This window comes from Choristoneura fumiferana, chromosome 18, assembly GCF_025370935.1.
Source record: "Choristoneura fumiferana chromosome 18, NRCan_CFum_1, whole genome shotgun sequence".
Classification (NCBI taxonomy): Eukaryota; Metazoa; Arthropoda; class Insecta; order Lepidoptera; family Tortricidae; genus Choristoneura; species Choristoneura fumiferana.
Genome location: NC_133489.1, coordinates 7,670,174 through 7,683,552, shown reverse-complemented (window position 1 = coordinate 7,683,552; position 13,379 = coordinate 7,670,174). Strand labels below are relative to the sequence as shown.

At 38.6% G+C, this 13,379-nt stretch overlaps 1 protein-coding gene across 2 annotated transcripts in view; it reads left to right on the top strand.

Moving 5' to 3' along the window:
* The first annotated feature begins 2,104 nt into the window (after positions 1-2,104).
* Positions 2,105-13,379, top strand: part of LOC141438168 (rifampicin phosphotransferase-like) — a 23,523-nt gene continuing 12,248 nt past the window's right edge. For both annotated transcript variants that reach the window (XM_074101899.1, XM_074101898.1), the window contains exons 1-8: positions 2,105-2,385; positions 3,620-3,880; positions 8,462-8,630; positions 11,053-11,163; positions 11,449-11,685; positions 11,905-12,032; positions 12,124-12,285; positions 13,067-13,245. In XM_074101899.1, coding sequence (XP_073958000.1) covers positions 2,274-2,385; positions 3,620-3,880; positions 8,462-8,630; positions 11,053-11,163; positions 11,449-11,685; positions 11,905-12,032; positions 12,124-12,285; positions 13,067-13,245 — 1,359 coding nt within the window. In that variant the 5' untranslated portion in view covers positions 2,105-2,273. The remainder of the gene's footprint in view (positions 2,386-3,619; positions 3,881-8,461; positions 8,631-11,052; positions 11,164-11,448; positions 11,686-11,904; positions 12,033-12,123; positions 12,286-13,066; positions 13,246-13,379) is intronic.

The following is a 13,379-nucleotide window of genomic DNA, read 5'->3' as shown; positions in this document are numbered from 1 at the left end:
CTAATAATTCTCAAGCAAACTTGACCGCTATAGTTTTCTTTGAAAGTTTGATATACTACCATCCTGAATTTTTTCAAATTTTTCCACCCACCGGTTTAGATTTTAGAGGGGGGGGGGGGCGCTCGATTTTAATGAAAATTTGCACTTTAAAGTTGAATATTTCGCAAACAAATCACTGAATAGAAAAAATGTCTTAATACTGGCAATTCGGCATAAGGGCGTTTAAAGGCCAAATAGGTTTAAAGTTTTTGAGATCTCAAAACGTAAGTTCATAGATAAATTACTCGTTAATTCTTTAACTGGGTTTTATGTACAGTCAACTACAAAGATATCCACACGGCCAAAAATAACCAATATACCTACCTATCTACCTTATCATAAGGTCGAGAAAGTACATCACAGACCTTTGTCGTAACTTTAGCCGCCATGGTGGCCTATCGGTTTGACCTATGGCCTCTCAAGCAGAGGATCGTGAGTTCAAACGCCGGTTCGCACCTCTGAGTTTTTCGAAATTCATGTGCGAAATTACATTTGACGAGCTTTACGGTGAAGGAAAAACATCATAAGGAAACCCGCACAAATCTGCAAAGCAATTCAATAGTGGGTGTGAAGTTCCCAATCCGCAATGGGCCCGCGCGGGAACTACGGCCCAAGCACTTTCATTCTGAGAGGAGGCCTGTGCCTAGCAGTGGGACGTATGTAGGCTGGGATAAATGATGATTTATTTATTTATTATTTATTCAATGAAATTACTACGTATAGGTAAGAGTAAAACTAAAGCACTGTGAATTTTAGAGTCTAAACCATAGTAAAATATCTAAACTACTCGTAAATATACGTACAATAGAAACAAAGTAGGTACGAGTAAGCAGTAAATAATATTAATGCACAGATGAAGACCGTACATCCATCATCAGTATCATCACACAAAACTTCAAACACATGATCAATGGGTTCATGATGAATGAAATTTGGCCGTGTCTTTGTAGTTGACTGTACTTACCTGTAGCGCATACTATTTATTCTATTAATTCTAGCACAGAGTACATAATATAATTCTAGTCTATTACTTCCTTGGGTGTCAATATAAGAACTCACACCATGTATATAGTAACTTCCACCCTTGTAGGTACGAGTATAATAAATTGGTAGATAACTATTTTTATATATACTATCTTAAATAGTGTCGCCATGCTATGTCTGTCCATCTGTCTGTCTGTCTGTCCGTACGCGGCTAAGCTTAGAGACTATCAATGCTAGAAAGCTGTAATTTGGCATGAATATACATCGACTTAAGAGCGTAATTTAATTTGCCATAATTTCAATAATATCAGGCAGTAATAAATAATAATCAGTTTGGGCTCCACAGAAAACCAGCGTACCAACCAGCATCCCGCACATACATAATGTGCGGCAACACATGCTGAGTGGAGACACTTTTTGGTATCCTGCCGTGTCAACAAGTAACATAGTTTTAGTGCTAGTTTTAGTCTTAGTTTTAGGTGGTACTTATGGAGCCAAAATAAATCTTTCTTTGTTTCTTTCTTTCAGTTACGCCGACAGTTGTAAAATAAAAAAAAATCTTTAGGTAACCTCCCATTGACGTGAAGTGGGGGTGAAATGGTTTTTTTTCTCGACAGCCCTATAGTGTGGGGTGTCGTTGGAGGTCTTTTAAAACCATTGGGGGGTTGTCAGGACGGTTTTTCGATCCGGTGATCTGTTTGCGAAATATTATATACTTTAACCTGTCCTCTCCCAGAGGCACAAGTTTGTGCCCAAATTCCTTTGATCCTGTTATCCTGGGAGATGACAGGTTAAAGTGCAAATGTTCATTAAAATCGAGCAATCATTCATTAAAATTTAACAATAAAATAATTAAAATGTCAATATAATCCATTAAAAGGAATGTACCTAAGTACTCAATAACTAATAATGAAAGTATCCATCGAATATGAAGTATCCATCGTAGTTTGTAACAGATTAAAAATTATGTCACGACAGCTTTGTTTGTATTGTGCATCTACCCACACACAGCGCTAATGCATTCACAACGCACAGATAGATACCCATCTAGGTATAATATAAAAGTTGTTTCGTTTATCACTCACAACACTTCAACATTTAAATCAGATCGTAGCGGCGGTTCGCGCAGTCATTCACGAACTATTATATAGTTTCCACATGCGCCCGCGTCGCCGGCTTATCTCGCGATAACTTTTTATGAATTGATCACATAAATTCAAGCGCCAGATAATTGTGAGTGGTCATTAAGTATGTTTTTCTTTGACCTCCTTTTGCCGGCTGGTTTGACTACCGCGGCCTTGGTGGCGTATTTGATAATTTTGAGGAAATCTCCGCCGAGGAGGGGCTTTTATAGATCGCCTGGTGAGTACCTACATAATTTAATTTGTATTTGCTGATTAATTACGTATATTAATTTGTTACAATCAGGAGATTCTTACAAATATCGAATACCTACTATCTCGTTTTTACCTACTGTTCGAAGGGTCGATTTTGAGTCTGATGGACTTTGACAGGGGGTTGTACGTACGTAGGGTCACTTACTTTTGGCATTGCTTAGATATACCGGGTGTGGCTTGTAATACGAGCAAAAAATTAAAACATAGATCGTCCTCGTCAATCTGAACAACGATATAGTTTAGCGACTTTTAAAAATAATTAGTTTTTTAATTTTTATTACACTTTTAAGTTTATTCGAAGAAGCAATTTATAGAAAAATGCTTGATGTTTCTAGCGTGACAGGCGACGTCAGTTGGGTTTGGGTTCTAGGATGGCGTAAGTACATTGATAGCAGTATTTAATTTGTATGAAAAAAAGGAAAAGTCAAAGACTCCATTATTTTTAAAAGTAGCTGAACTAATGTTGTTCAGATTGACGAGGACGAACTACATGTTTTAATGTTTTGCTCGTATTATAGATACATGTTAATGTTGTTTAATTTTTAATTTGACTATAAAATGTAACATGGCATCTAATTTTGATTTGCACTTTACAATTTAATCATGAATAATTAGCTAGAACAGGTAGGTGCTCGATTCAATTCTTCATTGTTTGTTATCTTTTTGATTAATGGGCAGCAAAAACTAATAATTTGTTTATCTGTTTGTAGTCATGTAAGACGTTATCAGTAAACTCCTGCATCGATAAATACTAGTACATCGAGATACGTTTTGAAATGTTTCATCAGTCAGTAATGGGACTAGACTAATGGGCTATATGCTCTTTATTAAACATTTTTAGTGACATAAACTAATTTGCAAATGTAGAGCTAAAAAACCTACTAATTTGCGGCAAATATTTAATATTTTGATCGACTGATTAGGTACTCATTAGCTTGTAACGCCTACTAGACTGTGATAGTTTTCCTGTTAAATTCAATAAGTAAATACTTAATATACTTATACATACAACCACTATGATTTTTTAAAAATATTTTTTAAGTCCACAGTTTAGCTTATGGAGGAAGGGGGCACTTGCCTCTTAACAAAAATTAACACTTTAAAGCCTAATGATTTGCAAAAGAATCCCTAAATTGAAAAATGTTTTTTTTTTTAGATTAACGGTAGAAAGTTATTGTTTTTTTTTCTTTGGTGTACAGGATGGAATTACCCTTTAAAACTCCTCGGTGCACGATGGGCAGTGAGACGATGGAAGTCGCAGAGGAAATCAAAATATCAATTCGACGAGTCGCCCCGAGCACACAACGCGACCGAAGGCGTGGACGGCATCAGCATAAAGGCTTCATCTCCTGAGGGCGCCACCATCCTCGTAGGAGTACGCAAGTTGTTCGGGAGAAAACCATTGGCGGAACTAACTTTATACGTGAAGCTGCGAGATGGGAGCTCCTATAAATTACTACGTACGTTGGCTTTGATTTTATACATACTTATTGTTGATGAACTAATTTGTGGCGCGCCCTCAATAGCCTCGACGACTGCTAGGCGCCTACTACTATACGTTAAATAACACCCAGACTCTATCACACGCGTGTATGTATTTTTCCTCGTATCGTACTTATTTGATCCAGTTTATCTGTACATGAGTAGGTAGAGTAGAAAACCTTAGTGCACGTTATTTTTTTGCGCAATTACTTAATGGATTTCAGGGGACCGAAATTACCCATTTGATAACGACTCTTGTTGAATGAAAATGACTAGAAAACTAGTATTTTAACAGCTTAAAATTATGACATTTCTACCGTTATCTTGTTCGGAATTATTAAAGTAGAGACGAAAATTTATAAAAACTTTTATAAAATTTAATTAATAAAGCTGTCGCCACTCTTGCTGATTGCCACTATTTGCAGCAGGATCTTGATAATTTCCTTAACTATTGTTCTAATAATCACCTGTACTTGAATACCGATAAATGTTTTGTTATTAGCTTTACCCGTAAAATCGATCCAATTATATTTGATTATGTCTTAAATGATAAATGTTTAACCCGTGTGTCCTCCATCAGAGATTTGGGTGTCACCATGGACTCCCAATTGAATTTTATAACTCATATAAACAATATTTGTAAACGAGCTTACAAAAATCTAGGAATGATACTTAGAATGGGTAAACCGTTCAAGCGTCCACAGACCCTTAAGATTTTATTTTGCTCATTTGTTAGAAGTATTTTAGAATTTGCTTCCGTGGTTTGGACTCCTCAGTACCAAATTCATATTGATCGGTTAGAGCGTATTCAAAGTATTTTCCTAAAGTCACTCTGCTACAAGACTGGTAAACATTTTGATAATTCATTACAATCTTCAAAATATTTTAATTTCCTTTCACTCAAAATAGGCGTCTTTATTTAGATTCGATGTTCTTTTTCAAAATCTTAAAAAATGAAATTAGATGCCCAGATCTCTTAATAGTATAAGTTTTAGTATTCCATGTCCCTCCTTGCGTCCTCGAAGATTGTTCCATGTCAGTTTTGCTCGTACTAACTACACAAAACACACTTTTTTCAGAAGAGTTCCTCGGTTAATTAATGAACAATTGTATGATATTGACCCATTTGCGAGTTCGCTTGTTACTCTCAAAAAATTAGTCAGGCAACATTTTGTATAGTGTTTCTGTCAACATTTATCTTTCAATGAACCTAGTTTTGTTGATTTTTAATTTATTTTAGTACTCACATTAGTTTTAAATAACTTTAAGTACCTACCTAGGAATATTTATGAACCTCTAGGTCTTTATATTGTTTTTGGTTTACCTGTATACTCATTAATATACGACTGTATGTGTTCTTAAAATAATAAAATAAAATAAATAAATAAAATTGTAGATGTCTAGAAATGAAGTTTAAATTGTTAAAAAAAAAATGAAGTCTTCTTTTAGTAAAATTGTTTATCTCCAATATTTAAGATACTTTCCCACCTTGTGTTGTGGTATAGGCGCGGGATACCCTGTTTAAATGTATCGATCGAGTATGCGGTTGCCATTCCGAATGAGAAAATATATATTTTTAAGATTATCCCAATAAGTAAATATTAATTTAAATCTCCAAGGGACGTATTTGGGTATTTTCACTTTAAATGACGCTTTAATTTTTTTCTGAATTAATTAGGTACTGACCTAATTCTCGGTTCTTCTTACTCAGAATCATGAGCACTATTGATTATGACGAAGAAAAAAAGGTCTCTAATTTTTTTGTCACTTTTGAGACTTTTTCATACAGTTTATATGGGTCGTTACAAAATGGACACAAATTTTTTATGGGTAATTTTTTTTCTTCACCAAAATCAATAGTGCTCGTGATTCTGAGTAAGAGGAACCCAGAATTACCTAATTCTGAACACAATATAATTAATTATGTATACATAAACACACTGTAAGGATATCGTATTCAATGCGCAATTGGGTACCTACCCAAGTACGTGCTACGTGCCGTTGGTCGCATTCACTCATTGACTTGCCCCTTATCTAGGTTACATGTAGTTAGGTACAGTCGTCAATACAAGAGTATTAGTAGTAGATCTGATCATTCAGAAACATTATGGAGACCCAACCACGACTTTTTAGTAAAGAGTGTTGATAACTGTACCGTACCTACCCACGAGTAGGTAAGTTCTTTTACCTACTTACCAGCTGGCTGTAAAGAAGTGGGGTAACCTGACACAGCACCAGAAGCTAATACTGTCAAGAATACATAAATATGTGCCTAAAAATATTTTTTAATTTTTAATGTGAGAAGGTTCTTGAATGGCGTCCACGGATCGGGAGACGAGCTGTCGGTAGGCCTCCAACAAGATGGAGCGACGACCTGGTTAAGATCGCGAAAGCACAAGACCGCGGTCTGAGTGGAGAGCCATAGAGAGCTGGGGGAGGCATAGGCAGCAGTGGACGTCTTTCGGCTGTCATGATGATGATGTTTATGTATTATCTTGTCGATATTACAACCGAAGCATCTCAACAGTTCCGTTGGAGGTTTAGTAAAACGCATACATGAACATGAGGGCCTGGAGCACGGCGATAGTAAACTAGTATTCTCTGTGCTGCCAGGAAACCTTAAATAGTGAAAACGCTCGCCGACCTGAGCTGATCGCGCGTCATCGAGCCAATGAAGGCTTTGAACTTTGCGAGCATTTTTTTACCCGAATGGGTCTAGTCTAATGTCATGACCTTTTGTACGAGAAATTGGTCTTCTTATACTGTGGTACGCGTCACCCCGTACTCCAACTTACTATGCTTAATTATTAAAACTAATTTTCACTTCTCATGCTCTTAAAATGCTACTTTAGTCTCTGCATATAGGGACTAAAGCTTCTCATTAATCTCTAGGGACTAAAGTATTAAAAAAAATTACGTTGGAAACCCTTAAACAGCCAATCACGGTGTTTGTGTACGGAGGTTTTTTAGGGCGTGGAAATAACCTCAAAATGACAACTGCAAAAATATAAAGAAAATACGATTTAATTTCGTGAAACAATTAATGATTACGAATATGAATCCATTCAATTCTATTAAGGATTAATTCATATTATTATGCATAGTCCAATTAGTTTTATAAATAGTTTTCAATTTGGAAACGTTGGCTAAATACTAATGCAAGCATATAGAGCGTCACTTCATAAACAATAAAAGAAAAGAAAAACGTGCAATTTTTTTTTGCTATTTGTATTTTGAATAGGTCCTGTCGAGCAATTAGCCGAGCGTACGCTTTTAAAAAGTAATATTGCAATTTTGAATAGACCGTTGTTTTTTTTCTCGCATTCAAAGTGAAAAGTAGTTTTTTTTAATCGACTGGATGGAAAACGAGCAAGTGGGTCTCCTGATGGTAAGAGATCACCACCGCCCATAAACATCTGCAACACCAGGGGTATTGCAGATGCGTTACCAACATAGAGGCCTAGGATGGGATACCTCAAGTGCCAGTAATTTCACCGGCTGTCTTACTCTCCACGCCGGTGCAAGCACTGTTGCTTCAGGGCAGGATTAGCGAGTAAGATGGTGGTAGCAGCAACATCTCGTTTTGCTATGGAAAAAGAAAGAAAGAAAGAAAACATTTATTCGTGACATGACATGGATAAGAATAATAATAAAAATAGAATTCGCGCTGTCTTCGTTCATCCACCATTACGTCTCATATTTTCGTTTTCTAGAATTTTTACCGTTCAACGGCAAAACCTACTAGACACTGGCAAAATTGTCCTCCAATGGACAGCGCCATATTTTTCTAAAACCAACAACAATAATAAAATAATAATAAAAAAAAATGTTTTTCTTTTTTTAGTTAAGTATGCATGTCACGAAATGGTCCCAAATTAGCAATCTGCCGGTCTTGCGAACGGAGCTGGTCTTCCTTTGGGACCATCTGGTCAGTTAAAAAAAATACTTTCCTATTAAAAAAAAAAAATACTATGCTGCTATATATCGGCTATGGCTTGTTTTAGTCCCTTGTTGAACAATCTACTATTGTAATGGGTTGAGGTGCTTTTCCACCAGCGAGGCGTGGCGACACAAGGTGGGACGAGAATTGCAATTGCACAGACCCAATTGCACCAAAAATTCCGCTACCGAACAGACCGGCGCGATGACACGCGGATTCGTGTTTTCGTTGCTGAGTTAATAATATTATTAATACTCTATGGGATCCAGCAACACGATTCGTTATTACGAAAGATGCGCTAGGAGATGACTGTAAATTTTCCATACCTTAACTTTCAAACTTCAATTAATTCGCAATTAATTAGTTCGCCTTTGTATGTTTTTATGTACAATAAAAGAACAATACAATACAAGAGTTTTACAATACAATACAATTATCGTCTCGCCCCGCCTCGTCTCGCCTCGCCAGTGGAAAAGCACCTTTAGTTAATCTTGTCTCGTCCGATATTTCCTGTTATAGGTAGCAGAGGGACACAATACCTCTCCTCCTCACACCATGTACGTATAGTGTAGTTCGAGAAGTCAAATTAAGTAAAATAATTGATAGCCTTCTTTCATAGAGCACCCAGACACAGCTATTGGCGCTTGGGACAGTGCTGATGGCACGTGGACCGCGGGCGGCCTCAAGATCCAAGTCCTGGAACCGCGAAAACGGTTGAGAATCATCTTCAACGGTCTCGTCTCCAAAGTCGGAGAGGACACCACGCATCATGCTAAGTTCAATGGCATGTAAGTACAAAAAAATTATAACAAAAAATTGAACCGACTACAAAAAACCATGAAAATAATTTTCTACCAGTCTGAAGTCGGTCGGTGGCTCAGCACGAGCCAGCAGGAGTGGACCTATAGTCATCTACCTCACCTACGCACTTTATATTGGGCTGCAATCACTCCTGCTGGCTCGTACCGCACCGACCGACTTCAGACTGGTAGAAAATTATTTTCATGGTTTTTTGTAGTCGGTTCAATTTTTGTTATAATTTTTTTTTATCACGCTTTTTAGTGTAAATAACCTAAGATCCAATAGTTTAATATCAACTGCTCGTCACCTTTTACGAAAGACTGCTTTTTCCGATGCAAAGACGATCATTATTGAGGAGTCCCGGTGCTTCACCATCCATTCTATTTCACCATATGCATTACGAGGAGCATAAATTGCTTAGCAATTGTGTTAAAGTAATTGAAATTCAACCCGTGAAATAATTGTTACTGAGTAGTAACTCCGATGGTCAACTGTGGTCTTTTTCATCAGTTCTGTTTTCCACTTACACAAAACAAATTCGATGATCTTTCTAACGAGTTACTTAACTTACAATATATATTAAAATTTACCATAGGCGTCCCTACAACAGTTGAAGAGTTCCTTCGATTTCCTTAGGATCCAATCATCAGATCCTGATTTGGTGCTTATGGGACCTAATTGAAAGCATTTTTAGACGAACGCAATTTTTTTTAACAATACAACCGAATTGATAACCTCCTCCTTTTTTGAAGTCGGTTAAAAAAGAAAACAGACTGAGGTAATAAATATTTGTTGAGAGCGTATTTTTTTTGTTTACGGATGAAATGCTGTCATTTATTTTTCTGAAACTTGTGCGGCGAGTGTTTGTTTCGTCCTAGTAAATAGAATAACTGAAATTTTCCAAAAATCATAACAACCACTATTCCTATAATGGTATCTTACGTGTAAGTAACACTTAAATTCCGAAGTGGGACAAGTTGCGACATTCTCTACTCATTGAACTATGCCCTTAGTGTAAGTTTTCGGTTACAAAATACGTCTCGATCGCGTTCACGTTAAAATCTCAATTTGTATGGAAACACGAAAAGCGATCGAGACGTATTTTGTAACCGAAAACTTACACTAAGGGCACTAATCAAAGATATACTTACGTAAATTAAATTGAACGTATTGCGAGATGCGACCCCGGTAAGTGTTAGTAAATATTTTTCCGTACTACATTAATATGTAGCTCATTGCACCGACTAATATACTTAGGTATATCAGATGATAATGATAATGATGTCCTCTCTGACGCACCTATCCCAATGGGTAGCTTGGTCCATCGGAGCCACCCTGTCAAGATGAGTTAGTTACTGCTCCGCCGCCAATTTGGTCCGTACTCACTGCCAGGAGCTCTTTTTACGTGCGTTGATTTGTACTTTATAGTTAATTCAGCCCTGTATTTATACAGGCACTTACCATCTCCTTATTGTAAGCAATCAATTGTAAATTCTTATTGTAAGCTAGCTATTTCTAAGCGACTTCATCCATTTCCATTCCATTTCATGCGTCGATAAGAGTAATGTGGCTTTTAGTTGAATAATAACCACAGGTGCAGAGATAACAGCTAGAGATTATAGCGTATCTGTCTACTCAACGACTAGGTGTCTATTATTATAACGACCAAGAATCGCGATTTTAATGAGGACAATGAATGATAAATAACAATGTACTATTTACAAATAATAAAACACATCCGTGAAAAACCTAAACTTCGTTGGTTCGTTTGCCTGGTTCCTTGTTTTAGAAACGCACCATCAAAGATATGTGAGGATGCTCATGACGATATTCGAAAATGTTAGTCTTTAGCGAACTTTCAGCGCATAATCACACACATCCAAAGGGAGTGGCACCTAAACAGTATTGGTGTATATAGAGTGAACATTATCGTTAGGCAATCCGAAGAGTGAGAAGGTATGCGTGAGTTAGGAAAGTCTTCGGATGGAACATCACAGTTCATTGTACAAACCCTTTGCCATAATTGTCATATCACTGCCGTCACGTAAAACTGAAGGTATCCCGGATGGAATTGTGTTACGTTACGACGCCACACCACTAGAAGCAGGGCAATCGCCAACGCCAAGACATACGTACCCACCTCTAAGGTAGTTCACGCTTCTCTCCGGGTTGCCCAGCAAATATGTACAGTACACTTCACACTACTGATAGTGGTAGTGCTAGTATTAAGCGGCTCGTAGACGGGCCATGTTCACTGCAATTTGTGGCCGGCAACTATTGGTGTCCCTCTCTTACTCACATGTTAGACAGGGACACCAATAGTTGCCGGCCACATATTGCAGTGAAAATATGGCCCGTCTAGGAGCCCCTTTAGCAAATTACAAAGTAATCCTGACATTCCTGTGGCAGTTGGGCGTCGGCGTCAAGCGAGGTGCGGCACCCAGAGGACTGGAGCAACCAGCTCGCGGCGGAAGCGCTGGCACTCGAGCCCTGGCGCGATGGCGACTGGCCTAACATTCTGTGAGTACCCCACACATAACAAACATACCTAAATGAAAAGCGACGTGAGTCGTGACCTCATTAAAAAATTCTTCGTCTAATTCTAATGTGTGGTGCGCCATCATAGGGCCTTGCAAAATATCTTGCTTATTCCATCCATAGGTCTTGTGCGCTGCTATAGGGACCTCGCAAAGGTGATATAGCTGACGCCCAAATTTTGTCTAATGTTGCCACTGAACTTGCTCTTCACAGTAATCCAGGCATACTTTACAACAACTGTATTTTGTTCTAATACCAATATTTCAGAGACAAATGGGAAGACGGCAGCTGGCTGCAATGGGGTGTGGTCCAGGGTCGGTTTGAAGTGTTCACTGACGGGGTAGTCGACGCAAGTGAATTCCTGCAAGTGCGGGGGGTGAAGGAGCGAAGTTGGTCGCCGCACGAGTACCAGGGCATCAGACGATCCGTAGGGATTGTCGTCGCCGCGCGGGATGGCACTGCTGTTCAGTTGAAAGCCGTCGCTTACAAAAACGTACTAACACAGTAAGTGAACATCGTTAGGTATTATTATATTACAAATTTAGTAATTAACCTCAGGATTGGAAACAAGAAGTAGCCCGAGTTAGGTAGCCGCATGGCTATTTTTCCAAATAATTATTCACCCGGACCATAAAAAAATCGACTAACAAACAACCCTTCTCTTCTTCCATTCGGATTTGTGGTCGATACCTTAGCAGAAATTAACGTAAACCCTCTTTACAGATGCCATTCCGGATGCGTCAGGTTCCCAGACTTTACAGTGGAAAGCATTACGTCTTCCGATCTAGTTATGCTAGACTTTTGTGAGATATCGGAAGGGATACCCAAGAGTTACATGATAAATGTTGGAAGTAAGTTAATACTTACTTGACTAATGTCAAAGGAATGTTTTTTTTAAATACTGTACTTATATTGAATTAATGCACGAATGCAATATTTCAGCGAGAAATAGGGACCTAAAAATAATGCTAAGAATAAACTCGGACGGAGTAAAGCTGTTCAGCGGGGTGCCGTACCAGCACGAGTTCGTGTACAGGACTCTCGTGGTGGAGATCAACGGAGAGCCTGGAACCGGCGTGATCGAACTGGGCTACGAACCGTCAGGTGAGTCTGGCTCTGTCTTAGAATTGAGTCCTAATCCTGGTACCGTTGTAAGACTATATTTGTAATAAAATTGAATTCATTAGAAGTCAAATAAATAAATAAATATCATGGGGACAATTGACACCGATTGACCTATAGTTCCGAACTAAGCAAAGCTTATATTAAATATAATGATATATGTCACTTGCTCGCGCGCGCTTGAGTGCGCGTGTTGCAGCAGCCGCTGAGTCGCGTTGCTCCGAAGACGAAGGGCTACGGATTAGCCCGAAACATGTCGAGCTAAACTCGATTTAAGACGTGAGTTATCCGGGTCATTATATTTAATATGAGTGAGTCTCACGGTAGTTTCATAAGCAAAGCTTGTTAGTATATGGCATATTAACGGATAAACATACTTGATAATTTAGATAAATATATACTTAAATTCACTGTACTTTTCACGCACATTCTAACCTGACTAATTTGGCATCACCGTCAGACAACATGTTATAGTTGGTTGGGATATGTCCAACGGTAGGTACCTACGTTCTAAGATCGGGCGGGGACTACTAAGTTACGGATTTTTCATGCTCTCAAAGCACAGAATGCCATTTAACTTTCATTATCATCTGAAGCATTACAGCCGTGGACCTGGTGAAGTAAATCTTTCCAGTCCGATCTATTTTGTGGCTTTCCTTCTCCTACTTTTCACCCCCCAGATCTTGGTGTCCTGTTCGACGCCGTTGCCGTTCAACCATCTGAACTTGGGCCTACCTCTATATGTATTTAACGATCGTTCCAGTTATAAGAGAGCCCTTATACCGCCTGGCCTCGTCGCCGTTGCTGCGCTGGTACACCACTAACGAAGTAGGCCCGGTGTCATTCTGCGCTGCTTTCGAGGAACGCCCAGCCTCCTGTGCTGATCTCGTTGGTGGCAAAGGAGCTTCGCTGGCCCTGCTGGCTTCCACGCAGAAGGAGAAGGTACTGTACCTAGTAATATAGAGCATTCTGACAATTTCTGTCCTTTTCCCCCCTGAAGACAACTAGGTGCGTGTTTTGAAGTTGTCCCTTTCACTTGAAGTTTTACTTTACGTATAGTTTATTGAACGTATAGT